This window comes from Podarcis tiliguerta (genome assembly GCF_965153285.1).
Source record: "Podarcis tiliguerta genome assembly, chromosome: 17".
NCBI lineage: Eukaryota > Metazoa > Chordata > Lepidosauria > Squamata > Lacertidae > Podarcis > Podarcis tiliguerta.
Window position 1 is genome coordinate 32,422,375 of NC_139550.1, and position 27,322 is coordinate 32,449,696.

General features: G+C 45.0%; 1 protein-coding gene across 2 annotated transcripts in view; it reads right to left on the reverse strand.

Moving 5' to 3' along the window:
- TRIP10 (thyroid hormone receptor interactor 10) overlaps positions 1-27,322 on the reverse strand; it is an 81,228-nt gene that overhangs the window by 24,566 nt on the left and 29,340 nt on the right. For both annotated transcript variants that reach the window (XM_083420016.1, XM_083420015.1), the window contains exons 2-5: positions 7,721-7,836; positions 3,359-3,415; positions 2,362-2,509; positions 467-529 (exon numbers count right to left, since the gene is read on the reverse strand). In XM_083420016.1, coding sequence (XP_083276142.1) covers positions 467-529; positions 2,362-2,509; positions 3,359-3,415; positions 7,721-7,836 — 384 coding nt within the window. The remainder of the gene's footprint in view (positions 1-466; positions 530-2,361; positions 2,510-3,358; positions 3,416-7,720; positions 7,837-27,322) is intronic.

Sequence of the window (27,322 nt, forward strand, 5' to 3'; positions counted from 1 at the left end):
CAAGAACAAAGCGCTAGCAACAATGCCAGAGATGGGTTTATAAAGGCTTGTTCTTGCGTAGCCCAAGCTAGGATCTCCCCCCCCCCCGCCCCCGCCCCGGATGATTTACAAAAATTGAGAAGTTCTTGGAGACTTCCAAAACACAGGAAATTCTATAGTTGATGCCATAATAAAGCCAGTGCTACAGCTTGTGCATTCCCCTCTCTTTTTCCAATGTGCATTGGATTCTGTCCTCTTCCTTGCTTTCCTCCATCTGTCATCCCCAAATTTAATTTTGAAAAAAGGACAGAGGAAACATTCACTAAATGTTTGGAGAATTCTAAAGGGATCAATGACCCCTCCACAGCTGTGTTCCCGCTCCGAACATTGGCCAAATCCACAGAAGTTTTTTTAGGTCTTCAGAGCATATGAGCCTCGGACTCTGCACACCGCATGTAGAGCAAGGCTGAAGATAAAAACAACTCACATTTTCAAGTTGCTTGAAGGAGTTCTCCAGCTGCTGCTGAGCCCTTCGGCCTTCTTGCAAGTGCTGGAGAAGGAGAAAGTTTACAGAATGAAAGCCATTGTTAGAAGGGTCATGATGCTTCTGCCAGAATCCAAACAGTTCCGTCAATCATTTTCAAATGATGACAGAAGTACCTCAGAAAGAGCAAAAGGCCACCTGCTACTACCAAAGGAGTATTCTGGCACCTACCTGCTACCTGATCTACCTAATTCTTCCCATCTTTTCACCAGAACACTACAACCCTAAGAAAACTTACTGAAGAAATGGGCCCCCCAAACAGGTCCAAGTCCCTAGTGTCTACAATCTGAAAAAGAGAGTTTTGGTACAGAGTGGGGTGGGCTTCAAAGGAGATTCTGCTGTATTCTGTATTCTGCTCTGGTCAGACCTCACCTGGAGTACTGTGTCCAGTTCTGGGCACCACAGTTCAAGAAGGACACTGACAAACTGGAACGTGTCCAGAGGAGGGCAACCAAAATGGTCAAAGGCCTGGAAACGATGCCTTATGAGGAACGGCTAAGGGAGCTGGGCATGTTTAGCCTGGAGAAGAGGAGGTTAAGGGGTGATATGATAGCCATGTTCAAATATATAAAAGGATGTCACATAGAGGAGGGAGAAAGGTTGTTTTCTGCTGCTCCAGAGAAGCGGACACGGAGCAATGGATCCAAACTACAAGAAAGAAGATTCCACCTAAACATTAGGAAGAACTTCCTGACAGTAAGAGCTGTTCGACAGTGGAATTTGCTGCCAAGGAGTGTGGTGGAGTCTCCTTCTTTGGAGGTCTTTAAGCAGAGGCTTGACAACCATATGTCAGGAGTGCTTTGATGGTGTTTCCTGCTTGGCAGGGGGTTGGACTCGATGGCCCTTGTGGTCTCTTCCAACTCTATGATTCTATGATTCTATGAGATGCCTCAGCTTGAAAAACCAGAAGTACTCATAATTCAAGGTTACTTCCTAATCAGGTACTCTAGTCCCACTGTGTAGAAGTCATGCAGACTGCTCCATAGAACTTAATTTTGAAAAGTCATACAGAAATACTGCAATAAATAAATACAGATTAAAACACTATGTAGAGAGCATAGTGGCTACGATATTTTCAAATCCTGAATCTATTGCTAGCCCTCCTCTCCAAAACCTGCCTAATTTTAACATTATCCTAGTTCCCAACCCTCAGTGACTCAAAAGTCAACACTGCTGATGGAGAATTTAGCAACAACAAGGTGATATCTTTAGTGTCCCCTTTTTGTTATGTTATTCAAATTGATTTTGTTATTTATTTTATTTTATTGTGCTTTTGCTGTTAACAAACACTCTCCTGATGGAAGAGTGACAGATGAACCAAAATTGGGTGTGGTTGTTTTTTTTAAGGGGGGTACTTTACACTAAGGCATGGTGGACTCAGCAGTCAAAAACAGTTTTTGAAAGCAGTTTGCCACACAGCATGCAGTGACTGCTACTCAAACTAAGAACAGATCTACAGCCCTCTTGGGCTTACAGAACTGAGTTTCACAGTTCTCTGGAGCTTGGCCATCGTAAGTAAGTACATAAAAAATCTCCACGCCAATGCCAGCAGCCACCAGGAACATCTGGAAGTAGCATGGAAGCTCTCCCCAGATGATGCAGATGGTCAAGCGAGCACAAAGGCAAAAAGGCCAGGGACAATATGCCTTCAACTCCTGCTGAACAAGCAGCAAGCGAGCCAGGGGAGCACAAAATAGGAAGTGCCCCTCACAGAGAGGTACACCTGAACGGTTTTGTTCTTCAGGACCCCTGGGCAGCAGAATCAGAATCTGATTTGGTCCCCCAGTTGACCACTATGCAGAGTTTCTTGACACTACAAAGGCAGGGGAGCACTTTACCGACTTCCTCTCCTGTTTGAGCTCCTGCGAGTACTTGGCAACCTCCACACAGATCCGCGTTAGAAGGTTCTCAGCTACCAGCTCACGCTGGCCTGCAAAGTCGTTCAGCTCCTTCACCACCTGAAGGAAGGCCTGATATTGGCAGAACCTGAAAAGGAGAGGAAAGGCAGGAAGGTTGTGCCCAGCAGCAGAGAATGAATGAATGAATAAATCTTTATTTGTGTCAGCCATCGGCCGTAGCAATAAAACAACAATGCAATATACAAAGAATAGAAATAAAACTCAATTATATAAAATACATTTTGGGGTTTTGAATCAATAGTCAAACGGTGGATCTTATTCTGATTGCCCCAGCAAAAACCTTGCAACCTTTGCTGTCACCTGCTCATCTTGATCTGCCAAGATCAAGCAGTGGCAGTGGTTGGGCGACCCGGAATGGACAATAAAAGAGGGGTGATAATCTCATTCCTCAAGTCTTTAGAAAGAGTGCAAGCCAGAAGGACATGCACCACCAATTCGGGACTGCCATCTCCACAGGGACATAAGTGTTTTTCAGTTCGAAAGCACACCAGTGCAAGTAGATAAATAGGTACTGCTGTGGCAGGAAGGTAAACGGCATTTCTGTGCGCTCTGGCTACCGTCATGGTGTCCCGTTGCACCAGAAGTGGTTTAGTCCTGCTGGTCACATGACCCAGAAAGCTGTCTGTGGACAAACACCGGCTCCCTTGACCTGAAAGCAAGAGGAGCGCTGCAACCCCGTAGTCACCTTTGACTGGACTAAACTGTCCAGGGGTCCTTTACCTTTTTTACTGCCACTCTAAATGACTGCTTGGGTGGTCGGCCCTGCAAAGAGCCCAAGGCTTGCTAGCACAAAAGTCTGTGAACCACTGATCTAAGTTTTTGTGGTCAGAGTACTTTTGCCTCAAAAATGTGTAGCACTGAGTAGGAATATCTCATGCATCGCTGCAGCTCAACATGCACTTGACACAATACATACTTTGATTCTGGGTCTTCTCGCGTAGTCCTCTTGGGAAGATGCTTTTTCACAAGATTCCTATAAATGAGAGCGAAAATGAGCTAGCCAAAGGCATTTTGCTGCCTGAAGATGAGCTCCCATTGTGCTCCCCCCCCCCCAAGTCTTATTATATCATTCAGACATCAAACTCCTGCCTTCATCTGTTGGCTGACATCCTGTCAGCTTGTTTCATTTTGCTGCACCGTAGGGCTAACAAATCAAACAGGAGCCAGGTAAAAAATTGGACAGCTTCGATATTAGGCCTATAAGAAGCAGCTCCAGTCATGTGTCGATGGAAGTGTTGATAATTGGCACAGATGAACATCCCAGAGATAATTCTTATCAAATGTGACAGGTTTAAATAAGATGGTAATGTTTTATACAACAATTTCCCATGAATGCTGGATATTGAGCGGATATTTTATCTTCCTTATCTTTTCTAAAGTGTGCATGTGGGATCTTTGGTCACATCAATCTTTTGCTTTCAAAAGTAGGCTCCCCCCCACCCCTAATTCCAATTCATTTTTCTTCAAATATTAGAAATACACAGCAGAATTGGCAAGACCCACAACGGGAGCTTGAAATAGGGAGAAAATCAAGCCTGCTGGGCCCTGCCTCTCTTCACCTGGCTTGGGGCAAGGCCTGACCGGCTCCATAAAGGCCTGCTGCCGCTGCTGCTGGGCACAGAGGGCTCCGTTTTTGTTTTTTAAATGGCTTTTATTTTTTATCTATGTCATTTTAAATTGTGATCGATACTAATGCCATGTTCTTAGTTTTAGATTTTATGATTTATGTGGAAATTGTTTTCCATTTGGTTGGGTACTTTTTGATGTGTTTTTATTAATTGCTTGTGACTTTTGTTACGCTGGTAATTATGTAAATCTTGTCACGTTGTAAGCTGCCTTGAGCATTGTTTTAACTATGGAAAGACGGCATACAAATAAAATGATGATGAAGAAGTTGGGATGCATTTTAAAATAAGGAAAGATGAGCCGCTTTTATGTGGAATGGAATTTTCTTACAAAGCTAGACAGAAAACTGAAGTAAATAATAATTAACCTCCAGCCTGGGAAAAAAGATATGTATGCTGTACCAAAAGGACGGAAAGGACCTCTCTGGCTCTAACAGAAGAACACTCCCTTTGGGGCAGTGTCCATATTGTTCCATAAGACAAGTAAACTCTTTTCTAATGTCTGCAGGACCAAAGAAGGACCACCTGATTTAGGCAGGTAACTTCCAAAGTGGATTTTCACTATGTGCTGTACATGGGGCTGCCCTTGAAGATGATTCAGAAACCTCGGTTGGTCCAAAAAGCAGCTGCAGCCAGATGAACTGGCTGGAGTTCCATTGAGATCTCATACAGCCCCTGTTCTGAAACAAATGCACTGGTTGCCAGTTCATTTCTGAGCCCAACTGAAGGTGCTCACCTTAGTGTTTAAAGCCCTAAACAACTCAGACTCCAAATACCTGAAATAATAATACTAATAATAATAATACTACTACTACTACTACTAATAATAATAATAATAATAATTTATACCCTGCCCATCTGGCCGGGCCTCCCCAGCCACTCTGGTTGGCTTCCAACAAAACACTAAAATACAATAACCTATTAAACATTAAAAGCTTCCCTAAACAGGGCTGCCTTCAGATGTCTTCTAAAAGTTTGGTAGTTATTTTTCTCTTTGACATCTGGTGGGAGGGCGTTCCACAGGGCAGGTGCCACTACCGAGAAGGCCCTCTGCCTGGTTCCCTGTAACTTGGCTTCTCACAGTGAGGGAACCGTCATAAGGCCCTCGGCACTGGACCTCAGTGTCCAGGCAGAACGATGGGAGCGGAGATGCTCCTTCAGGTACAGTGGGCTGAGGCCATTTAGAGCTTTAAAAGTCAACACCAACACTTTGAATTGTGATTGGAAACTTACGGGGAGCCATTGAAAGGCTGCCTCCTGTCCCACAGAGCCTCTCAGGTGGTCAGATCAGCAGGGACCTCCCTCTTGGTAGTTCCTCTGTCCTCAAAGGCTTGGGCATGGGGTGGCCAGGGAGAGGGCATTCTCTCTGGCAGCCCCTAAGCTGCTTCCCCACAGAGGTGCACCTCGCAGCTTCATTATATGGCTTAGCCAAGGGAACAGGCTTCGCTAGGCTCAGCTGTAGCTTCCAAACGAGCTTCAGAAGAGGGGCAACAGAAGGACAGCAAGCACTTTACTTGCTCTGCGGACGCTTTGTTTAGTTATCTCCTGTGGTTTTGGCAAAGCCTGCATGAAGTGGTGGCAGGAGGCTGAGGTATAAAGGAGCCCGCAGTTGATGGACTTTGTGCCTTTCTGAATTTTTTTGCAATTCTAGGGCTCAAGAGAAGAGGAGAAACCCTTTTAAGGGAAAGGAGCCAAATGAGTAATTCTTGACTCTAAAAGGAGTAAAACTTGTGGAAAAGGACGGGTTGGGGGTGGGGAGCAGAGGTGGGATGAGAACAGACTAACCAACTCAGTTATTGGAGGAAGAGGAGGAGGGGAAAGCAAAGCAGCCAACCTTTGTGCTGCTGCTGTCCAGTTCAATCACCTCGGAGGACTCTGCTCCCAATTCCAAGTCTGCCTGGTCATCCAGACCTGCAGACTGGGTGGTGGTGGTGGTAGGAATGAGTGTCACAGGATTCAGCCAAAGAGCAAAGGGACTTGGATGGCCCCTGAAGTACCGAGTCGGCCAGAAATTCAACACTCTTTTGGATCTTCCTGGACAAGGGGCTCCGTCCAAAGCGAGTCTTTGGCTCTGCTTCAGGGACAGCTGGAACAAGTGGCTGGGAAGGAGACAGCTTTAAGAAGCGCAGGGACAGAGGGTGAGAGAGAAAAGAGACTGTGTCTCAAAGGCTGGACAAAGCTGCTTGGGAACTCGGCTGGACCAGTGAATCATGGGGAGAGGGGTAGGGGAGGAGAGAGAGAGAATGAATAAAAACAGACCCGAGAGCAGTTGCTGGAAATGAAACTGTGAGCCTCAATTAAAAAGGTCCACTTAATCCAGCATCCTGCATCCAGTGGATGCTCACAAGTGGGAGATGAAAGGAGAACCCCTTTTCTGTTTATCCCCAACATTTAGTATTTGGAGGAGCGGTGCCTCTAAGCATTGGGGGGCAGGATGAGGGGAGAGGGGAGGAAGGAGAATTAGATCAATTCACAAGGATGGGTTTAATAAGAGATGATGGCAATTACAGTGGTAGCTTGGTTCTCAAATGACTTGGCTCCCGAACAAATAGGCTCCCGAATGCCACAAACCCGGAAGTAGGTGTTCCGGTTTGCAAATGTTTTTCAGAAGCCAAACATCTGACATGGCTTCCACCTGAGTGCAGGAAGCTCCTGCAGCCAATCGGAAACCGTGCCTTGGTTTTCGAACGGTTTCAGGAGTCGAATGGATTCCAGGAATGGATTAGGTTCGAGAACCAAGTTGTCACTGTGTTGTTGTTGTTCAAGAACCAAGGTGTGGCAATCACACAGGGTCCCCGGACGATTGACGGTCTATTGATCCCTGTGCCACCACTGTGATTGCTTCCCCGCTGCCACCAACCCGTTTCTCTCGGGTACACACTGAGTCCAGACAGTTGTTAATATTAAACCAAATAAACAAGTCTATTATATAAGCATTAACAAGTTTATGGTTTCAGATATTTTTTCTTGTCAGTTTCTTAACCTTAGTTTCTTTACTTTATTAATACCTTCTAAATGATTATCCCAACTGTTTAACTGACTCCTCTTAACAGATTCTCTCACTCTTTCACATCAAACTAGCCCAACCCACAGACTTATCCTCCCTCTCTCCCTCCAGACTGACATCTTAACAACTCTATCTCTAACTCCTCCCCTTGGGTTCCTATTGGTTGATCATTTTACACTTAGTTAACCCTTTCCTTATGACCCAGTATGATGTCACACACCTAGGAGGGTGAATGCTATACAAGGTGTCACTGTGTCATTGTTGTTGTTTTATTGAATCTAAAATAGTGGCCATCACTACATCCAGTGGCAGTTCCACAATTATTCACAGTGTGAAGAACTTCATTGTTTTGTCCATCATAAACCGAATGAAAAATCAACTTGATTCTAACCAAGTATCTTAAAAAGGGGAGAAAAAAGTCACTCCACCCACTATCTCTTCACTATTCCAGAATCTATCAAGCACCTCAGGAGCAAGTTTTTAAACCTCGCTCTCCCTGACAAACTGCTATTCTCTGATGCCAAGCATAAACAATTTCCAGTTGGTGATGTATCCGTTCCCCTTCCCCTCCCCATGGCCCGCCCCAAGCGCTGCCATTCCCTGCCAGGCTCAGCCGTCCTTGTAATAACCCAGGCATAATACCTACCTCAGCTGCTTTGCATACGCCTGCTCGATCTCTGTCCGCTCTTTCACAAACTTGACGTATTTGTCCATCAGGTCCAGGCCCCATTGAGTGTGGCGCTCAACTGTGTCAAATTGATCCTAAAGGGGAAGAGAGCAGGCGAAACATTACCAAACAACACCGAAAACAAGTGTTGTGCTGGCCCCAATAGGCGGAACCAAACATGCATTTAGATGGTAAAAAACGTGTCCGGGTTGAACCACTTTCGGCTGCAGCTGAGGTTTTGCACACAAAGTTCTCTGCACGTGAAAAACTAGCAGGTCAAGGATAGAACCTTTCCCAACAGAGCCACTGAGGTGTGTTGGCTCCTCAGTCAGACTAGAAGCTGTGAGTCCAGGTTTCAAATCTCTACTCAAACATGATGGTGACTGAGTGGCTTTGGGTCTTTCATCATTTTTCCACCTACCCGACTTTAGCGGTTTGTTGCAACGCTGCAGGGCGCAATGGGGGAACCATGTCTATCACCTTGAGCTCCTTGGAGTAAAAAGCGAGGTACGGTGGACCCTCAAGTTATGTACCGCTCTGGATACCTAACTTTCGGGTTGCAAACGTGGCAAACCCGGAAGCATGCGCCTAAGTGCTCTGCACACTGCATGTGTGTACAGAAATGCTCTATCGAGCCGCACGTATGCGCAGAAGCAGCGCTTCCAGTTACGGACACGTAACTGACGTCTGGTACAGACGTCTGGAACGAATTTAATTCGCATCCGGAGGGTCCACTGTATAAAGGTAACAAGAAGCTAGCTTTCTATGCAAATTAACTTTTTTGAGGGGGGTATAGAAGGGGGAAAATATCGGCCATGCAAGCCCCTAACCACCGTCTGAAATGACGCAGCCCAGACACAGGCTAACCAACTCAGAAAGCGCTAGGTTAAACAGCACAGAGCCTGTCAGGGCAGGAAGGAAGAGATGTGTACTTAGGGATTGCATAACAGCAACAAGGCTTATCTGCCATACGCTGATCTATCCATTTGGCTCCCTGCCTAAATTTCAACAGGTAAATGAGCTTGCAGGTGTAGGCCTGTCCGTTATGAGGTGCCAGTCATGTAGCTCTGCCCGGATGCCCACATGAGTTTGTCCCCTTGCCAGCCTTACTCATAGGTCTAACCCAGGCATAGGTAAACTCGGCCCTCCAGATGTTCTGGGACTACAGTTCCCATCATCCCTGACCACTGGTCCTGTTAGCTAGGGATGATGGGAGTTGTAGTCCCAAAACATATGGAGGGCCGAGTTTACCAGTGCCTGGTCTAACCCATAACATTTTGGAGTCTGGAAGTAGAAACTGCTCCTTTCCCCACACTAACAGAAGGCAAAATCCACCAGGAATCTCCCCTGTACAAGACCTATTGAAAGCAGACAAAGAAGGAGAACTGGAGCACATCTTTCTATCTCCAGATGCCCTGGGTTCTGCATAGCTAAGGAGTTAGTGATAGAAACTGTGATAGAAAAGCTAGGAGCCAAATGGCTTTTGGGACCTGTGGGCACCAAAACAGAATGTCTAGTCGGCATTTCTTGGAGGGAGGGGCGGTCAGCAACACTTTTTATTCATTATTTTGATAAGCAGCAACTAATACGCAATTCCAATGACACAATGTTAATATCACATTTTTAACAGAAATTGTTAATATATGTTTAATTTGGTGTTGACGATAAAAAATATTGGTACCATACTTCAGTTTTCAAAAATTCTATTCTTTATTGTTAAACTCCTTAACATATTGTCTACCCTTAACATATACAGTTGTACCTTGGTTCTTGAACGTAGTCTGTTCCGGAAGTCCATTCGATTTCCAAAACGTTCGAAAACCAAGGTGCGGCTTCCGAAAAACATTCAAAAACCAGAACACTTACTTCCGGGTTTTTGGCGTTCGGGAATCAAAATGCACAAGTTCCATGGCGTTCAAGAATCAAGGTACAACTGTACTTCGAAGCTTCAAAGCACAGACATTTCAGTAAACGTTGCGTGTCAGCCAGGCACCAAAAAATGGCACCCAGAGGTGCTCACAAATGGAGAATCTTCAGGCGTGAAATGCGCCTGGTGCCCTGCTAATTTCGAATCCTGATAAGCAGAGTCTGTCTCCTCACTCAACGTGCAACTACTAACCACCAGATCTACTGAGAGTATCGACCTCTTGGATCCTTGCCTGTATTTCTTTATGTTTGCAACAGATATGAGAACTTTGTCTGAATGCAAGAAGGGAAACAAATGAGGGCAGGACACTCCCCTTGACACAACAATCTCCATAACAGTGGGAGCAAGGGGCCACCCAAGGTGTTAAGTTGTGGGTTGACATAGCAGACGACACAGCGATTTCTCCAAAGCAGCTCTTTATTTTGTAAGCTGGAACAGAACTGAACTGAGGAGCTCAGTCAGCATGCTTATATAGAGCTACAGAACAATTGTAACTGTTGCAACATTCTAAAACTATCCAATCACTGAATGTCACTTTTCGATCCTTCATTTGCATACAAAACTATCCAATCACTAAACGTCACTTTTCGATCCTTCATTTGCATAACTATCTACAGTATCCCCCCTGCTGGCCCAGGATGAGAACTTCAGTACATAACACAAGGACATGTGGCTGAGTTTACAAAACAAAAGGTACAGGAAGGTATTACACAGGAGAAAAGACATGGAGAAGGGTAATCCTCTGCTTTTCTCAAAAAAGGCAGCTTCTAATCATATTCTTAATAAGCCTAGTTTGAGCCTGTTTGGCATTTCATAATGGGCTTGCTCCCCAAGTTAGCTTGGACATGCGCTGCACACAGCAACACTCCGACATGAGCCACAGTGCTGAGAATGGTGCAGAGACCACGGGTGGAAGTCTATTCGACTTCCGAAACGTTCAGAAACCAAAGCACGGCTTCTGATTGGCTGCAAGAAGTTCCACGGAAGCCCCACCGGACTTTTGGCTTCCAAAAATAGTTTGCAAACCGGAACACTGACTTATGGTTTTGCGGCGTTCAGGAGCCAAAACGTTCGAGAACTAAGCTGTTCGAAAACAAACGTACAGTGGTACCTCTGGTTAAGAATTTAATTCGTTCCGGTGGTTTGCTCTTAACCTGAAACTGTTTTTAACCTGAGGTACCACTTAAGCTAATGGGACCTCCTGCTGCTGCTGCGCTGCCGCTGAACAATTTCTGTTCTCATCCTGAGTTAAAGGTCTTAACCTAAGGTACTACTTCCGTGTTAGCGGAATCTGTAACCCGAGGTACCGCTGTAGGACTGTACAAGCAGAAAGCAGGATTTTTCTACTACCTTTGAACAAGCTGTCTATATTACACATGACTCAGAACTGAGTGCTGCTATTCTGTGAATTAAAGCTGGAAGCTTTTATAGCACCATACAGCTACCAGTGCTTGAAGTAAAAATTTTAATTTTATAAGCATCAGTAACGTTTTTTTAAAAGGGAAACTTCTTTGCATAAGGTTGTCGAATAACACATAGTGCAAATTTCAAAGAATAGATGTTCATGGTCTTGGGAAGAGTAAATTGGGCCACCCTCGCCATCTCTACTCAGTGTATTTATTTATTTATAAAAAAATTGTATGCTGCAATCTCATAAAACAAAATATCAAAGCAGTTTTTATCTATGCACAGTGAAAACCACATAAAGATTTAAAATTACAGACGAGCTACTACGAAAACTGATTTTCTTAATATCCCTGAATAGAAAACTTTTCAGAAAGGTTTAAAAGCAACTGGGGTTTTTCTTCAGCCCGGACCCCAGCAAAGCCAGTTAGCCATTTTTCACTTCTTCAACGTGGAATCCTGTTTTAAAATCCTACTTGCACTTGCTGTAGATTTGAGGAAGTTTTCCAGCACCGTAGCTAAGCAACTTTTATTTTTATGCATGCATGCATGCAGGAGGATAAAAAGAAAGTTAATACTGTCTGAAAACCTCTCTGAATATACTCCTTATGTAACTAAACTACCTGGTGTTCTGCTTCCAAAAGTTTAATTACATCACATTATCTCGTGTAGTTAAGAGTACCCTGCTTTAAATCTACAGCGGATCACAAACACAGGGGCAACAGGCTAGATTCTGAGTTTATTCCAGTCCTCACAGAGGTTCCACATAATCTGTTATTATAGTGTTAGGAATAGATGGATATGTAAATCCCACCGTTTCTCATCTTCCCAATCTTAAATTCACTTCAACAAATTTCCTCATCAGTTTGCAATTTTAATTGCAGTTTGCGCTTTTTTTAAAAAAAAGCCCTCACAAAATTTGCCAGCATTTTAGAGTACATTTCCCCTAACAGTCAATTTTTCAATCCATTTTCTCTAATAGAGTGCATTTTGCATGTTACTGTCACCAAAGCACATTTTCATTTTTGTGCACTTTCCTCCAATATAAGCACATGCGTTTTGGTTGGAGAACTGCATCCCAAAATTTGGAGAAGTGCAAATTTCAAAGAATATTTATGGTCTTGGGAAGTGTAAATTGGGCCACCCTCGCCATCTCTACTCAGTGTATTTATTTATTTATAAAAATACCTGTATGCTGTAATCTCATAAAACAAAATGTCAAAGCAGTTTTTATCCATGCACAATAAAAACCGCATAAAGATTTAAAATTACAAACCAGCTACTACAGAAACTGATTTTCTTAATTTCCCTGAATAGAAAACTTTTCGGCAAGTGTTTAAAGGTTATTAGAGAAGACGCCTGCTGCATCTGTTGGGCTAGCCTTCCACCTTACTGGGTTTCATGCTAATGTCAAATGAGCTTTGCCAACAGGGGAGGGAAATGCTTTGTGTGGTTTGCTGTCTTCCTCCCCTCTCTCCGAGTGCTCAAAATAAACCACACAAAGCAATCGGATAAACGAAACCACAAAACATTAATTCCCACAAACATTTTAGGAAAGCCTCAACAGTATTCGCTGAGTCCTACCCTCTCTTTCTTACCAAAAAGCTTACAGGTATTCTAAGCATAGGACTAGATTCAGATTGACACAAGGCTGCTACTGAAAAGAGAAAACCTGTGTTGCGTTTTCTTTCTTTCCCTCCACAATACAGTCATACTCAAGTTATAGACGCTTCAGGTTGCGTTTTTTCGGGTTACAGACCGCTGAAACCCGGAAGTACCGGAACGGGTTACTTCCGGGTTTCAGCAGTCGCGTATGCGCAGAAAGCACTAAATTGCGCTTTGCGCATGCGCGTAAGTGCCGAATCGCAACCCAGGCAGGCGCAGAGGTGCCACTGCAGGTTGCGACCATGCATCCCACACGGATCACATTCGCAACCTGAGCGTCCACTGTATAGGGAATAATTTACCTGGTTGCATTGTGCATTTCCAGTGGGGAAACACACAAGCAGATGTCTTAACACAAGGTAAAATTGACAACAGGGAAGAACTCAACTCAGCGATGCTATTTTCTGAGGCAGCTCCATGTCTGATCCAAACACATGAGCGCTGAATATGCCAAACGCCAAAAAGCAATGGGCTGTCATGCAATGACATCTTCTAGGTCAAGAGAAGAGATCAACAGCAAGATAATATTTTGGCCACTGGAAAAGAAGAAACAATCCCAGCAAGGGCCAAAGGGAATCATTTTAACAACTTCCATGCTGTTTCCTTGAGTCAGCCACTCAGACCTTGGCTCTGCCTACCGAAAAGAGAGGGAAAAAGTCCCAAGCAAAAGGCGGATTCAAATAACAGGCTTAACTTCAGAAGAGATGGAGGTTGGCAGGAGAAAATTGGCAACTGTTGTATTCTGCACTCCAAGCAAGCCATGTTATTGGGAACGCCAGCCCTGCATGCTCTAGGGTTCAGAAATGCTCAGCAGGAACTCAAAAGAGCTTCACCAAAGTCCTCTGCTGATCTGTATACAAATTGCAAGCGGACCCTTAGGCACAAATTTTGCAGCAAGATGTCTCAAATCTACCCCAAACTGGAAGGTGCTAAATACAAACGGTCTAACGCTGCAATCCAAACCACACATACTAAACACGCCTAGGATTGTGTGCCGTACAAAGGTGGAGAACGACTACGGTACCCACTAAGGAAGAGTGGCAGTTTAAAATGCTTGAATCTGCTGAATTGGCAGGTATAGTGAATGGGATAAGAGAAAAGGGTGATAAAAGAATATAAGGAGGACTGGAAAAAGTTCATTGAATATTTTAAGAACCAGTATAAACAAGCAAATAACCTAGCAGGTCTTTGAGTAAATCCAGCAGAACAGGAGCGCATAGAAATCAACAGAGGAAGAAATGTGAAAGTTAAAAATCTGGAATATGCAATTTAGAAGAAAAGTAAAGAAATTATGAAAAGGGTAGAAGGGGAGTCGCTAGGTATTTAGTTGTATGTCATGACCGGTACGAAAGTTGTATAAACGGTGGGTGGAGGGAAAGGGATGTGTGTTTTGTTTCTGTATTAAAAATGCAAATAAAAATATTAATTTTTTTAAAGGATTGTGTGCTGTAAGTTAATTACATTATTCTAATGACATATTATTTAATGTGTCTGTCAGGCATTACACTCATTGGCCAGAACACCAGACAGATGTGCTTCCGACTGCACAAGCAGAACACTGCCTGCATATTTTGCCATCTTTCTTTCCATATGAGATGTCTTTGGATACAAAGGCACACTTTTTTTAAAAAACACATTTATATTAATAATATTATTAATATTAATATTAATAATAATGTAAATCTAACATTAAGAGAAGAGCCCAAAGTACCCTGAAGGAGACTAGACCCACCTCAAGACTCTGTAGCTAAGGTTCTGACTGCATGTCAGATACTGTAAAATAGAAATATGGTAATTATTTTGCCTTCTCTTTTAATCTCTCTGCTGTTGGGTCAAACATAGCCATCCAACATCCGAATCTCATAGGTAGGATCAGAATCAGGAATGATTCTCAGAATAAAAACATCACACAAATGTGTGTGGTGGTTAAATTTATCCTGAGGCAGAGGGTGCCATAAATGTTTTAGCTGAGATTCCTGCATTTCAGGGGGTTGGACTAAAGGATCTTCAGAGTTCCTTCCAACTCTACAATTCTATGATGCAATAACATTTTCCAGGAATAAAACAAGCCTGGGTTGTTTGGTGCTATGCAGATATCAAGGTCGGAGTACAAGGAGACAGAGATAATGTCTCTGCCTTGTTTATCAGCCCACATCCGAGCCTTAACAGAGCTGATATAAGGCCACACAGTGGACAGACAGCAAGTCAATACTTGGCTCTTCGATCTCTTCCATCCCAAAGCACTCAAGATACTTTGCAAGCTTTTTGGCCCATGAAGTCTCCAGGAAAGACTCCAGGAAGATGTTAGAATCACAGGAGTGGGGATGTGGTCTTGTTCAAGGTCACACAGTGGGAAAGTTAAAAGAAGAACTCATGAGCAAGTGGTATTCAATGGGTTACACTTACGCACAAGAGAGTGTGTGTGTGTGTAACTAACTACAGTGGTAAAAGGTAAAGGTACCCCTGCCCGTACGGGCCAGTCGTGTCCGACTCTAGGGTTGTGCGCCCATCTCACTTAAGAGGCTGGGGGCCAGCGCTGTCCGAAGACACTTCCGGGTCACGTGGCCAGCGTGACAAGCTGCATCTGGCGAGCCAGCGCAGCACACAGAAACGCCGTTTACCTTCCCGCTACTAAGCGGTCCCTATTTATCTACTTGCACCATGCTTTCAAACTGCTAGGTTGGCAGGCGCTGGGACCGAGCAACGGGAACGCACCCCGCCGCGGGGATTTGAACCGCCGACCTGATGATCGGCAGGTCCTAGGCGCTGAAGTTTTACCCACACCGCCACCCGCATCCCTAACTACAGTCGTACCTTGGGTTAAGTACTTAATTTGTTCTGGAGGTCCATTCTTAACCTGAAACTGTTCTCAACCTGAAGCACCACTTTAGCTAATGGGGCCTCCCGCTGCTGCTGCCGCCACACGATTTCTGTTCTCATCCTGAAGCAAAGTTCTTAACCTGAGGTAATATTTCTGGGTTAGTGGAGTCTGTAACCTGAAATGTATGTAACCTGAAGCGTATGTAACCCGAGGTACCACTGTAACTGAGATTTCTGTATGCGTACTCTGGAGTTTTCTCATCTCCACTCTCCAAGCCAGATGGATGGGGAAAGAGAGAGACAGAGAGAGCCAGCAAGCTTTGAAGTAAGAATTCCAGAGTACATACTGCTCCCTTTCAATTCTATATATCATGAAGTATGGAACTAAACTTCCGTAGCATGCCAGATTACACTTCAAATAGAAAGTATATTTCTAGTCCTCACTGTTGCAGTAGGAAATTTCAAGAAAGCATGGTCGATGTCTCTTTACTGAAGGCCCCGTGGAAGGATTTCTGCTTATAATGTGTTTGCATGTATGAGTGGATACGCCCAACACCAGTTTGTGTAAGAACTGTTTCAAAATAATTGAGCTGGCAATGTATTGCGAAGCACAGCCTTCCAAACTCCAGGGGGCGGTATAATTGTGAGCCCTCCAGCAGCTGGTTTTGGGGAACTGACTGCTTTTAATGAAAGAGCCGGTGCTGTGCTGTTTCTATTGTAATTATATGTATGTTTTAAACAGATCTCATATATGTATACAGTTTTGATTCTATTAACATTTAATTGCTTTTCAATGATTTCTCTCTCCTATGTTTTTAGCGATCCTTGTTTTCCCCCTGTATGCCACCTTGAGTCCTCTCAGGGATAAAGGCCAGTTATAAATATATAATAACGATAATCATTCCCAAAGCAGCAAAGGGCTTGCTAATATTCACTCTTAAAGGGGGCAAGCAGGAAAGCTAATCTGCCTTAGAATGGACTTTGTCCCTTCAGACTTCATTCGGCTGCAGACAAAAGGAAAAGTTCTTGAAGCTGAGATTTCCCCAAAAGTCCCTACATTACATACGCATAGGCTCAGAATTTCTCCACGTTTCCATGAAGCAGGAAAAACTCTGCTTAGATTTGGTGGATTCACGCAGGGAAAAAACCTTAGCATCAACTGTGAAACAAACAAACACATTCCTGATGTGGCTTCTTTGTCAAAATGCAGTAGGCAATGAAGCAGGCAAGAGATAGAGTGAAGAACAGTTTTGGAGTCAGCAAAAATGTCAACATCCTTTTACAACACTACGTAAAGGCCCAGGAGCATTATGGGGGGAAAGGAGGTTTATTTTTATTTATTTCATAAACCCACATATCTGGGGAAGGCTTGCCTGAACAAAAACGTCACATCTAGTTTGGCCCTCAGATGTAAGCCACTGCAGCGAATATTATATTTTGGAAGTTTCTGAACCAAGTCGTACTGCTCTCTCTGTGCGATGTGGGAGAGATAAGCTTAGAAGACACCCTGGTAGCTGGCAGCCTTGGCTGAGATGGGAAGAAACACACCACGGAAACTAGGAGCTCTACAAAGTTAGTGAAGGATGGCTGAATATCAAGTTCAATCGAAACACGTTACAGAGAGCAAGGGAACCCTTGAGAAATTTAAGCAGACTCTGACCAAAAAACCCCCCACTGCCACTAGAAGTAGCAGCTCCACAATGCCTGCGGCGAGTGCAGGTCTCCAGAAAAAAAGTTCTGCTTCTGAAAACATAGCCTAGAGGGCATCCAGGGTATATTTTACTTCTGTGAGCCTTGCAGTCACGTAGGAGAGAAATGCTACCTGCTCTGAGACCCCACAGCTACCGTATTTTTCGCTCTATAAGATGCACCAGACCACAAGACGCACCTAGTTTTTGGAGGGGGAAAATAAGAAAAAAAATATTCTGAATCTCAGAAGCCAGAACAGCAAGAGGGATCGCTGCGCAGTGAAAGCAGCAATCCCTCTTGCTGTTCTGGCTTTTGGGATAGCTGTGCAGCCTGCATTTGCTCCATAACACACACACACACACATTTCCCCTTACTTTTTAGGAGGGAAAAAGTGAGTCTTATAGAGCAAAAAATACGGTAATTTGGTTTTTGAATTTTGGTTTTTGAATTTTATTATTATTCATGTTTTTATACTGTATTTTATGCTGCTTTTATAATTAAGTGTTTTAAATTTGTTGTTAGCCGCCCTGAGCCCAGTTTTTGAACCGGGAAGGGCAGGGTATAAATAAAAAATTATTATTATTATTACTACTACTACTACATTTAAGAAGTTGCATTAAGCCATGGAAGCAGCTTCTGCACCGAAGAGATTCCTGTGTTGCAGAACTTGCTATTGCAACATCCCAATGCACAGAAGGATTGCCCTTTCCTAACAAATGACTTATCATCCTCGACAGCCAAGCAGTTCTCCCAGTGCTCTCAGCCTCACAAGTATGTAAGTTGGAACCTCCACCCGGAGAGAACTTGCTCACTGCACTTCCAGTCAATGCCAAGGAAGTCCACCCTCTTTAATGTCCGTGACCACCTTCCCAGGACAATAAAGCAAAGAGACTTCAACAGACTCGGGAAGGAGACTCATATCATGACAGATACTCTTCTCCCTTGCCATTATCAGATGGAAACCAGATGGAAGTTTGTCAAGCAGCAGGAGAGTTCTTTTGCGTCATCTCACCAGCTAGGCTTTCTAAAATACAGATTACCATGACTATGGAACAAACTGGGCAGTCCAAGCAGTTACCAGTCTAGGCAGTTCAGTCGAAGACACTGCTAGTAAGTCAGCGTGGAAAGAGCTACCCCTAAGGAGGCAGAACGGTTTGGAAATGTCCTCTTTTCGTTGAGGCAGCACATCTACACTGGCATCCTACGTGGGACCACATGGGCTCCTAAGTACTGAACTGCAGGGCTAAAAGTCAGGAGAACCAAGTGTCTATCTCTACGCTTGCAAGAACTCCCCAAGCAACAGAGATGAAAGCAAAGGAATATAACTACCTAAGGCTTCTATGGTGCTGGAGGAGACTCTTGAGAGTCCCATGGACTGCAAGAAGATCAAACCTCTCCATTCTGAAGGAAATCAGCCCTGATGCTCACTGGAAGGACAGATCCTGAAGCTGAGGCTCCAATACTTTGGCCACCACATGAGAAGAGAAGACTCCTTGGAAATGACCCTGATGTTGGGAAAGATGGAGGGCACAAGGAGAAGGGGACGACAGAGGACGAGATGGTGGGACAGTGTTCTCGAAACTACCATCATGAGTTTGACCAAGCTGTGGGAGGCAGTGGAAGACAGGAGTGCCTGGCGTGCTCTGGTCCATGGGGTCACGAAGAGTCGGACACGACTAAATGACTAAACAACAACAAAGGCTTCTACTGAGCAGATCTTCTCTCTAAAAAAACATATCTGCAACATACTGGAAGTGCAGTGAGCAAGTTCTCTCCAGATACTTCACAGAGGTTTTCAGGGGGCAAATGCCTTGCACTCCTTCATTCCACAGCCTTGCTAAAATGAAAGATGGTTTCTCAAGATATACTTCCACTTTGATCATTCAAGTACAGTAGAAGAAACCGGTACTTTAAATATGTCATCAGGATAATTATACTAGGCAATAAACGGCTAACCACATTTTATCCAAATAATCCTTTTAAAGCAGGCCAGTATTTTTTGTCCATACTGCATATGAAGGAGCCAGGGGAAAGAAATGTCGTTTCCTCAAAATCACCTGAAAGTTTGTTGCTGAAAAGAGATTTCAACTAAGTCCTTCCCAGGTCACACTGTTAGCTGCAACAGTATGCAAAGTCTCATTAGCAGGATATAATATAATGGTCCATCACAGCTACCCATTGCCCAGAATTATATTTGTAGAGGGGAAGAACAGGAAGAATTGAGGATCACTGTTGAAACAGCAAAGCAGTGATCTAAACCTGATAGGGGCCCAGGAGCCCACCAGCTTACGCAAACTTAAAAGTGTCGGAGCCACTGGCCAACAGCACAAAATCTTGATGCCGAGAACAAGCTGTTGCTTCCAGGGAACAGGACATCTGGCAGGAAGAATGGCTGGCTGGCTGGCCAACGAATGGGAGTTTGGCTGAGACCAAGTTTCAGACTGGGATCCTCCCAGAGCTCAGATCCTATGGGGGGATTACAAGAGGAAATGCCGATCCTCCCACTCACAGCAACATTAGGAGGGAAAACAGCTCGGAGGATGTTTACCAAGAATAAACCCTATCACGGAGGCCTTGTAAATGGACTGCAACCAGCCTTGGAGCTTGTTCTGGGGATAGATAGAGAACATATGGATTGAGAGAGCTGGAGCCCCGCTGCCCAGGAAATCAAGGCACAGATGCTCACTGGCCACCAGCAGTTTGAACTTTATAGGGTAAGAACATGTACATCTGAAAGCATGACACAGGGAATGGGACGAGGTGGCCCCGTGGTCTAAACCACTGAGCATCTTGGGCTTGCTGAGCAGAAGGTCGGCGGTTCAAATCCCTGCGATGGGGTAAGCTCCCGTTGCTCTGTCGAAGCTCCTGCCAACCTAGCAGTTTGAAAGCACACTAGTGCAAGTAGATAAATAGGTACCACTGCGGTGGGAAGGTAAATGGCGTTTCCGTGCGCTCTGCCTTCCGTCATGGTGTTCCTTGCGCCAGAAGCTGTTTAGTCATGCTAGCCACATGACCCAGAAAGCTGTCTGTGGACAAACACCGGCTCCCTCGGCCTAAAAGCGAGATGAGCCACACCCCATAGTTGCCTTTGAATGGACTTAACCGTCCTTTACCTTTACCTTACCTAATAGTCCATCCAGCCCAGCTTCACTGGCAGTGGCTGGCATGAGGGCTATCATCCTTCAGGCAGAACTTTTCCCTAGACCTGCTGCCTGAGAACTTTTAAGCGGACATGACCAGAAGTCATGGGCTCAGTCTGTAGGAGCATGAGACTCTTAACCTCAGGATTTGGGGCTTGAGTTCTGCATTGCAGGGGGTCAGGCTAGAGGGTTTTGTGGTCCCTTCCAAATCTACAATTCTATGATAGGGAGTGAGCGAAGGACCTCACATTCTAACTCTAAGCTCTGGACCATTCATGAGGCTGAGGGTACCGTTTGACGGAAAACAAGCCAGTCAGACTTTCAGCTCAAGTTTCAACTCAGGCAAGCCAGTGTTTCCTCAGCCGCCCAACCAGAACCCTGAAATAATGACTGGCCTTCCACGCAAAGTTGGTAAGGTATAATGCATATGAAGAATACATGCTTCAAACTTGTCACACACCCTTGTCAAGCCTCTCACAAAAATGAGCACGAGGCAACAGAACAGAACTCGGCAAGAAGCAAACACAAAACAAAGACAATGGCCGATTCTCACCTATCTCCACTCCTGACACTGAGGGTGGGTCCTCTGTCCTCAGCGATGCTTGCAGGTAACTAAGGCAACACTGCAGATCTAATGTCTAAAGGTAAAGGGACCTCTGACCATTAGGTCCAGTCGTGACCGACTCTGGGGTTGCGGCGCTCATCTTGCTTTATTGGGAGCCGGCGTACAGCTTCTGGGTCATGTGGCCAGCATGACTAAGCCGCTTCTGGCGAACCAGAGCAGCACACGGAAACGCCGTTTACCTTCCCGCCGGAGCGGTACCTATTTATCTACTTGCACTTTGACGTGCTTTTGAACTGCTAGGTTGGCAGCAGCTGGGACCGAGCAACAGAAGCTTACCCCGTCGTGGGGATTCAAACTGCCGACCTTCTGATCGGCAAGTCCTAGGCTCTGTGGTTTAACCCACAGCGCCACCCGCGTCCCTATCTAATGTCTAGTTAACGGTTAAACCAGGGGTCAGAAAACTTTTTCAGCAGGGGGCCAATCCCTCAGACCTTGTGGGGAGCCGGGACTATATTTTGGGGAAAAATATGAACGAATTCCTATGCCTCACAAATAACCCAGAGATGCATTTTAAATACAGTGGTACCTTGGGTTACATATGCTTCAGGTTACAGACTCCACTAACCCAGAAATAGTGCTTCAGGTTAAGAACTTTGCTTCAGGATGAGAACAGAAATCGTGCTCTGGTGGCGCGGCGGCAGCAGGAGGCCCCATTAGCTAAAGTGTTGCTTCAGGTTAAGAACAGTTTCAGGTTAAGAACGGACCTCTGGAACAAATTAAGTACTTAACCCGAGGTACCATTGTAAAAGGATACATTCTACTCATGTAAAAACATCCTGATTCCCAGACCGTCCGCAGGACAGATTTAGAAGGCGATTGGGCCGGATCCAGGCCTTAGTTTGCCTACCCATGGGTTAAACCCTCCTATCCCACCCAATTATCACAATCTATAGAAGTCACTGCCTATTCAACCCCAGACGGAAAGCCTTATAAATGAGGTTACTGTACTATAACTGATGATCCAGGGCACAAAATTTTCAACTGCTATATCCCCCCCCCCCCAAAAAAAAAATGTCCGTTTCTGAAAACACATTTGTTTCATGAAATGTAATTATCAAGATAATCAACAAAAACAAATTGTGTGGTTTCAGATCAGTGCCATTTTTTCCTCCCTAATGACTCTCTCTAGGAAGCATGCATATATCATAAAATAAAAATTGAAATATTTAAAACCAGGAAAAAGCATTAAAAATAGATAATCTACAACATATTTAAGAACAGGTACATCCCAATCACATGCCTGGATTTTTCTATTCTTTTCTTTCTTTTCCACCACAGTGGTCTCAAGAAATCCCTGTGGTAGATTTTTCTGGCTTAGATCCCACTCAGATAATTAAGCTTTCATTACCCTCACCCACAATTCTCCTCTGTTGCGGCAAAAGCAACTGATTAATAAACATAGCAAGACAGCTACAGGCAAAGCTTTTAGACATAGCACGGTCCCAGCAGCTTGCTAGTGACCCCAGCAGTTTACAGACCACCTAACCTGTACTGATCACCTTCAACACAGGCTGCCTGTCCTTCATGCATTGTCCTAGACAAACCTTAGTAATCTGTGCAAGTGCCTGCAGCCTTAATCTTCTCCTTGCTTGTGCCTATAAACCTCCATTACCCACCGTCACAAATGCAGCAACCTAATCCCCACGTACGCCACTGAGAGTGGCGGAAAGAGAGCAGCATGCTTAAGCATTTGAGCTGGTGGCAGAAAGTCCTCAGTTCAAGTCTTACCTTGGTTGATGGTTGAGGAAAGCTACTCTCTCTTGCACCCTCTTGGATGAAAGAATAGAACAGGGGTCGGGAACAGTGGACCAAAACCAGCTGATGACATGGCTCCCCAAATCTCTTTTCTGATGAGAGCAGCTTTTGCATCTCATTTGGAAACCAAGGACCGAGAGTCTGGAGGAAGAATGGGGAGGCACACAATGCCAGATGCTTGAAGTCCAGTGTGAAGTTTCCACAGTCTGTGTTGATTTGGGGAGCCATGTCGTCAGCTGGTGTTGGTCCACTGTGCTTCATGAAGTCCAGGGTCAACACAACCGTCTACCAGGAGATTTTGGAGCACTTCATGCTTCCTTCTGCAGATGAGCTTCATGGGGATGCTGACTTCATTTTCCAGCAGGACTTTGGCACCTGCCCACACTGCCAAAAGTACCAAAACCTGGTTCAATGCCCATGGGATTACTGCGCTTGATTGGCCAGCAAACTCGCCTGACCTGAACCCCATAGAGAATCTATGGGGCATTGCCAAGAGAAAGATGAGAGACATGAGACCGAGCAATGCAGAAGAGCTGAAGGCTCCTATTGAAACATCCTGGTCTTCCATAACACCTCAGCAGTGCCACAGGCTGATAGCATCCATGCCATGCCGCATTGAGGCAGTAATTGATGCAAAAGGGCCCCAAACCAAGCACTGAGTACATATGTATGCTTCTACTTCTCAGAGGTCCAATATTGCTCTATTTGCAATCCTTGTTTTGATGATTTCATTTAATATTCCAATTTTCTGGGATTGTTAATTTGGGGTTTTCATCAGCTGTACGCCATGATCATCACAATTATAACAAATAAAGGCTTGACATATCTCGCTTTGCACGTCATGAGTCTATCTCATATATTAGTTTCACCTTTCAAGTTGAATTGCTGAAATAAATGAACTTTTCCACAATATTCTAATTTTCCGAGTTTCACCTGTATGAAAGCTACTTTATTGATCAAGCATGCAACATGATGGAGGAGGCCTTGGCGCTTCTGATATGTCAGGCTTGTGGCTTCATGAGCTCATCATAGCTGAGCATAAGGCTCAGTCCCACCTACAGTCATTCCCTCTGGATTGTGGAGATGACGACTAGCACACTAGCTGCAGCTTCAGGGGGTTGTATTTTCCCCACCCTGTGTGGGTTATGTGGTTCTAGCGAAGCTATGAATCCTTGTTTCTCCATCACCCTCCAGAAGTGTGTAAGTAGCCACACCAGAGACCCAAATTGGATTTGCTTTAGCCGGCAGCGTTTGCAGGGAGAAACACGCATCCCTTTTCCTTCCTCTTTGAGTGCAGGCTGTGGAGAATGCAGCCAGCCAGGTTTTCCCAGTTAAGAGAAGAAAAGGCCAATTTGACAACTCCCACGACAAAGATGGCAGATATATATGCCTGGCTGCAGGGTGAGGTTGGGAACGTACTCATTCCCCAATAAATAAATAAAAATTAAAAACCAAGCCATGTCAAGCATCTGGAAAGGCACACTGAGAAGACTGGGGCCGGAGTTGTCATTGTTGCCTCACAGCACAAAGCAAGAAAACTATACCTATTACTAGATCGTGGCCTCACTGAGGTGGTACGGGCAAACCTGTGTTTAAAGGTAAAGGGACCCCTGACCATTAGGTCCAGTCGTGGCCAACTCTGGGGTTGCGGTGCTCATCTCGCTTTATTGGCCGAGGGAGCCGGCGTACAGCTTCCGGGCCATGTGGCCAGCATGACTAAGCCGCTTCTGGCGAACCAGAGCAGCGCACGGAAACACCATTTACCTTCCCACCGGAGCGGTACCTATTGATCTACTTGCACTTTGATGTGCTTTCAAACTGCTAGGTTGGCAGGAGCAGGGACCGAGCAACGGGAGCTCACCCCGTCGCAGGGATTCAAACTGCCGACCTTCTGATCGGCAAGTCCTAGGCTCTGTGGTTTAACCCACAGTGTCACCCGTGTCCCTAAGAAAACTATACCTATTAATAGATCGTGGCCTCACTGAGGTGGTACGGGCAAACCTGTGTTTAGGCCACCCTAATTCAGACTGCAGGTGGGGCTCAGGGAAATTTAACAAACAAGTTGACCATTTCAATGAAAACTCGGTGTAACTGATCACACAAGTTTGAAAACTGTCCATTCATCATCAAAAATAGGTGTTCAGAGAAAAGAGGGTAAAATAGATCTATCCAAGTGAACTGGTTCAGTGACTGTATTCAGGTGTCATGATAAACCCTGGTTTATTGTGACAAGAATGATCCCTGGGTTCATGCATTCCTCCACTCCCCTTTCCTTCTGTGGTGTGGCTCCAAGGAGTAGCTTGAAAGTAAAAAATAAAAAAGAATGGAAGCAAATGCTAAGTGTAGCTTGCAATTTCACGCAAACCCAGAAAACAGTGGTTCATTTTAACTGCCGTTCATTTGAAACAAATCAAACAATGGGAAATAAAGTTTACTTGTTTCAAACAAATGGTATTTTTAAATAAGCATGGTTTAGGGTTAGGTGTAAATGCTCAATTGTCAAAAACAGCAGTGAAAGCTTCCAATCCCCTGCTCATAGTCAAACTAGGGCGGGCAGACCATGGACTCAGCTACAATAGTAAAGAATAAGTGCTTTATATGTGTTACAACACTGTGACACCAGATGGCGCTGTGGAGTTCCGTCTTTCGCCAGCACCATTTCCCACTATGACGTTTACAACACGTTTTCCTGAAAAGTTTTTTTGATGTGTCTAGATCCAGCCTACGCAAACCAGAGGCCTACCTAGGTCTGTTGCCATCATGATAAATCATGGCTTATCATGACAATCAAATGCAACCTGTATATTACCTACCAAGAGATGCAGCAACAGTTCCCCGCCCCCCGCCAACTCCCCATTCAAGTTTCATTTCAACTATTTAACTCACTAAACAACCTTAAGCAAGCCACTATTCCCTTAGCCTCTGTCGCAAAGCCAGCCTTACAATTACGCAGGGTGAGGCAGTCTACCTTAGAAAGCTAATTGTGCTGTATCATTAAAAGGCAGTTAAAAAAACAAAACTTTTCCTGGGCAAGGAGGCAGAGTGAGAGCTTGCTCTGTGTGTGTGTGTGTGTGTGTGTGTGTGTGTCTGCCTGTCTGCCTACACACTTCACTGTTGATGACACACATGGACGATGGAACAAACTTTTCCTCATTGCAGAAGTTGGCTGGCTGGTTTTCTTGAAGCTCGCAACTGGGGTACTTTAAAGCACATGTAGGGAACCCCTGGGAGGCAAGCCATTTTGGGGGGGTCCAGTTTGGCTGCTGAGGCCATTTCCCCCAAACCACGCTCACCCATTTATCAGCTGGTGACATCAGATGATGGGTGAGGCCTTCTTGGGGAGCCCACCCCACACCAATCCCTTTAACTTATGGAAAAGATGAGGGTGGGGAAGCCTTTCAAAAAATAACCACCACCTTGGGTCTTTCTAAAAAAAACACAAAACCTAAAAGCAAGTACAGTCATGCCTCGGGATGAATACGAATCAGCTTAAATATTTTTCGGGTTGCGCTCCGTGGCAACCTGGAAGTAACGGAGCGCATTACTTCCGGGTTTTGTTGCTTGCGCATGCGCAGACGCTCAAAATGACGTCACGCGCATGCGCAGAAGCGACGAAACGCGACCTGCACAGTCGCGCCTTACTTTCGCTTCAGGTTGCGAACGGGGCTCCGAAACGGATCCTGTTCGCATCCAGAGGTACCACTGTACAGTGGTACCTCGGTTTACAAACTTAATCCGTTCCGGAAGTCCGTTCTGAAACTGAAACGCGCTTTCCCTAATGAGGCCTCCCGCCGCGGGTGCCCTTCCACCGTTCGCTTTCTGTTCTTAGACCGAGGTAAAGTTCATAGACCGAGGTAAACTTCTGGTTTTGCGGAAGTTCGTAACCCGAATCGTTCATAAATAGGGCTGTTCTTAAACCGAGGTACCACTGTAGGCCCATTTCCCTCACCTTCATTGCTGCATGATGGAGTAGTCCCTGCCTGAGCTGGCGTCTGTTTCATGCTCTATCACACAGTGCTGAAGAAACAGGCGATCTCTCCTATGCTCAGACGGGATTGCAGGGTCTGCCTGAAAGCAAGCGCAAGGGATTCTGACGACATGGGAGTTGGAGTCCAACGTCTGGAGGGCATCAGGCCTCTGGAGGATCTGAGGGGGTCAGCGCTGAGCTTTTAAATCAACATACAAGAGAGGATAGAGATTTTCCCAGATTGTGTCAGGACCCATTAGCCAGGACAGTGTGACTCATTATGCTTTCTTGGGAACAGGGTGGGAGAAGTTCAAAGCAAGCCTGAATTTCACCACACACAGCAAAACAGAGGATCGCCTCCACCCGCCAAGCCTCAAAGCATCGACCCATGCTGCAAACAAGGGAATAAAAATCACAAGGCTGTCAATCATCTAATCTCACAAATGGAAACGAAGGGGCTACTGCAGATGGAAACTGTTGCCCACCTTTCCGATTCCTTTCTTTACACCAAAAAATGTTTACTAAGCTGGTAGATCATGCAACCAAAGGGACAGACTTCTAATGAGTCTGAACAACAACCTGTCAAAAT